A 4080-nucleotide genomic window follows, 5' to 3' on the forward strand; every position below is an offset into this window, starting at 1 on the left:
ATAGTTTAAAAAGTACAATGTGAAAGGCTTTGCAATGTGGATATAAAACACTGACTCAAACTTGATGAAGTCTGTCCAGAAGGCTGGTTGGGTTGCTAAGCAACAGTAAACTACAATCTTCAATTTAGAATCCAATATTTACAATAAATACCACTTTAATGTACTGGTGATATATTTTTTTATTCAATCTATATTCACTCAGTGTGAATGTGGATTGAATATAAGTTTTTAACTTATATTTACAAGTCAATTGAGAACCTGCCGTCCAGTGTGATCTAGTTCTAGTTTCTTACAGTGTTGAAGTGATATTGTGATCCGATGTCAACAGAGCTGGGGTACAGTGGGCTGTGGTGTCCAGTCACTGGCTCCCAGGGTCCATGGAAATCGTAGTTCATGATGTTCATGAAGTCCATGTGGCTGTTGGAATACAGAGAGAAACAGCATTTTTGATTAACATGAAGGCAAAATTTATAGAAAGTTGGAAAATGAGGCTGTCCTTAACAATTAGGTCCTGTGAACGGCTGTCTGTTGATCCCATTAACCTTGGTCAATGAACAATTTCAAACTACCGTATTTTCCACACTATAAGGCGCACCTAAAAACCTTCAATTTCCTCAAAAGCTGACAGTGCGGCTTATAATCCGGTGCGCCTTATATATGGACCAATATTGAGCCACAACAGGTCTAGCAACTACAGTAAGCAGCCGCCGACTTCATTTTCGCCCGTAGAAGAAGAAGCGCGCGGTGCATGCTGGGATAGTTGTCAGAATGCTGGTTTGTAATCTATTAATAAAGTTTGGCTGTCCTATCTTCCTACCGGCCGTCTAGAATCAGGTCGTCTACAGGTCATTTAGCACCACGTTCTCCACATACATGCTGTGCGCGAACGGAGAAGGGTGACCATCGTCCGGCCATGCCCCGGCCCGGGAAGGCTGGAGTCGGACTGTTTTGTTGACATTCCGTTTAGTGCAGCTCCATCTAGTGGATGCATAAGGTAACTCCACCCTCTACTGTAGCGTCTATTCTATGCGCCTTATAATGCGGTGCGCCTTATAAATGAAAAAAGTTTTAAAATAGGCCATTCATTGAAGGTGCGCCTTATAATCCGGTGTGCCTTATAGAGCGGAAAATACGGTATTTCAGAAACAGATTTATCTCAATGAAGAAAACTTGAACACAAATATTTTAAAAAGACAAAAAAATATTTTTTCTTTCTTGTAAATATACTATATATTCTTTCCTGTAAATATACTGTGTATACACAGAGTTTTTACAAAAGTGGAAAAGCATGAATGAATTAATGCAAATATGCAAGTATTGATCTGTAAAAGCATTGTACATACACATTTAAAAAAACTGTATAGGACAGCAAACAATTTATCTAAATGAATCTAAAATAAAATATGTTCTTAATATTTTTGTTTGCTGAGAATATTAAATTATGGTAATAAAACAATCCATCCTCCTTTTCGAGGGTCGTGTGTTTAAGGGTATAAAGAAAAGGATGTGATATTTCCCAGGTTTTAAAATCATTTAGACTTGACCCCATCTGTACAACATCATGCTACAGGCATGTACTTTTAATATTTGTTAAACAAAGATTAACCCTGTATGTGAGATTCAAAGATCTTCACTCCTTATATAAAACTTAAGAGGAAAATAAACAGCAGGTGCTGCAGATTAAATTCCCTTTTTTAATAATCAGCAGTTGCTTTTACCAGTTTGCTGATCTGGTATTTAAGAATGTCTCTATTCCTCTCAGTCTTGACCGGAATAGATGCATAAATGACTTCAAGTTTGTGAAACTTACGCTGCGATCTTGCTGACTTCGTATGCCTTGTCAATGGTTGAAACGAAGCCGGCCACATTGGCTGAAAGTAGCAGCCTTGTCTTCTTGTTTTCTGTGGCGTCATCCTGGAATGCTGTTGCCAGCTCCTGTACGCAGAAAGACAGACAAAGATTTCAAGTTTTAAATGAGAACCTTTGCTTTGACTCTGAAAATAAGCAAAAATCTAATGTGCTGTTCCATCTACTATTGAATGATCCTATCTTACATAAGGACTAAAGACAAACTTCTCCAAAGCAGAAGTTAAATAATAGATAACAGCACATCAGAAGTTGCTTTAAGGGGTAGTGATGAAGGGTCTGCTTACCGAGACCAGCAGAGTGAAGCCCTCCTTGTCCTCCGGTGGGCTGCCGTTGTGTCCAGGAAACTCCCAGTCCAGATTCAGCCCGTCAAAGTTATGGGAGCGCAGGAAGCTGATTGCTGACTTAATGAAGGTCTGACGGGTCTCTAGTTTGCCAACCACGGCAATGTATCTGAACGGAAAATATTTTATATCTGCTATAAGAATTCAATACTTAAGAGACTTTCACTGCATGAAACAGTAAGTGTTGTTAAATTGGGACTTACGGGCTCACTCCATTTACAGTGCCTCCGACAGACAGCAGAGTCTTCAGGGCAGGGTTGCTAAGTGACAAAGACAGGCAGAAAATAGAATAAACCTTAAAACAAGTAAAGAAATTTGCCATCATAATCATGCCAGGCCAATGTAGTTTAAACAGCTTAGCACCGGGCTAGAAAAATTGAATGTTTTCATCCATCCATTCAATGCTTTGTGGTTATCTGGGATCAAGTCCAGGGGGAATTCCTGATGTCCCTTTCCTCTGTGACACCCACAACTCATTTTGGGGAATCCCAAGGATTCCCTGGCCAGCTGGGATACAGAATCTCTCAAGTGAGTTTTGGCTCTTCCCCAGAGAAATCTTCCAAAGGAGGCACAGGAAGCAAACTGACCAAATAAACTCTGAATGACTGGGCCTTGAGATCCTGTTCATTATGCCGGATTGTTGAAAAGGTTTCTCCAATCCTAGATACATCATACTCCTGCAGTATTTCCCCACAAAATCCCCCATGGGACATGGCCGCAAGGTTCAGCAATTCATCAGAGCCTCTTCCATAACACCCCTCTGAAGCAGCATGGTAAGGAAGGTACTGTCTCTTGAGAGTTGGAACATACTCTCCAACATACTTTCTAGCCCTCTTTCCTAAAAGTTGGAGCCATCGTAAGAGGAGTGTATGCTGCAAGTCAACCCTTTGGCTAACTCTGCTAGGTTTCCTCAGATCAGGAGAGTCAAACTCCAGTCTTTGATGGCTCTGCAACTTTTAGACGTGTCTTTTTAGCAACACACTGTAATCAAAACACTGAACTGCCTCTTCAGTATGCAGTCCTGCACTCTGGAGTTCTGCTAATGAAATTTGATTCAGGTGTAAGGATAAGTAACATAATTCTATTAGATTTATCACCATAACAGTTTTGCTTTTGTCTCTCTTGGCGTTGCTTTCAGGGTTCCATTATGTTTTTAGTCAATTTTGTGCCTCAGAAACAATATCTGTGGCTTGAGAATCATACTAGCCATTACAGACAGATGCTCTTGGACTTGGCAAATACAGACATGAGAAATCGTGTTGCTATGCGGACTTACTATTTCTTGAGGCCGTTAAGGCTGGCGTACAGCTCCTGATCGTTCCACTCAACGGGAGTGACCTGGTTGAAGCTGTTGATGCTGGCCAGGGCGTAGATGACATGGGTGCAGAGGAACGGGTCGATGTTGTCCGGGATGAATTTAGCACCGCTGGGTCTGTACTGGGCCCAGTTGGTCATGTGACACACCAGCTTGTTGGATGAAGCTGAGGGCATTTGGAGAGAAGCCATAAAAATGGTCAGCAATAGGTCTAAAAAAATGCAACTTTATTATTTATTTTACAGCAGAAACTCACCAATGTGTGCCAGGACCAGAAAGCCCACGGCGGCTAACAGACAAAGAGAGAGAGGAAGATTATGAAGAACCAAACACAAATATAGTAATTATAGATTGAACTAAGCAGACAAAAATAAAATGTCACATCTTAATAACAAAAAAAAAACCCAGGAAGACCAAGATAACATAATCATATTCATAATCTTATTCAGATTATGAATAAGATTATGCATATATATTATGCATATATATATGAATAAGATTATGCATATATATATGAATAAGATTATGCATATATATATATATATATATATATAT

At 39.9% G+C, this 4080-nt stretch overlaps 1 protein-coding gene across 1 annotated transcript in view; it reads right to left on the reverse strand.

Moving 5' to 3' along the window:
- LOC106956038 (acidic mammalian chitinase-like) overlaps positions 1 to 4080 on the reverse strand; it is a 22830-nt gene that overhangs the window by 14656 nt on the left and 4094 nt on the right. The window contains exons 3-8 of the mRNA XM_015046595.1: positions 3782 to 3814; positions 3487 to 3691; positions 2414 to 2470; positions 2154 to 2319; positions 1811 to 1935; positions 294 to 417 (exon numbers count right to left, since the gene is read on the reverse strand). Coding sequence (XP_014902081.1) covers positions 294 to 417; positions 1811 to 1935; positions 2154 to 2319; positions 2414 to 2470; positions 3487 to 3691; positions 3782 to 3814 — 710 coding nt within the window. The remainder of the gene's footprint in view (positions 1 to 293; positions 418 to 1810; positions 1936 to 2153; positions 2320 to 2413; positions 2471 to 3486; positions 3692 to 3781; positions 3815 to 4080) is intronic.

This window comes from Poecilia latipinna, unplaced genomic scaffold (assembly GCF_001443285.1).
Source record: "Poecilia latipinna isolate Pla-1442-1.1 unplaced genomic scaffold, P_latipinna-1.0 Scaffold784, whole genome shotgun sequence".
NCBI classification, from domain to species: Eukaryota; Metazoa; Chordata; class Actinopteri; order Cyprinodontiformes; family Poeciliidae; genus Poecilia; species Poecilia latipinna.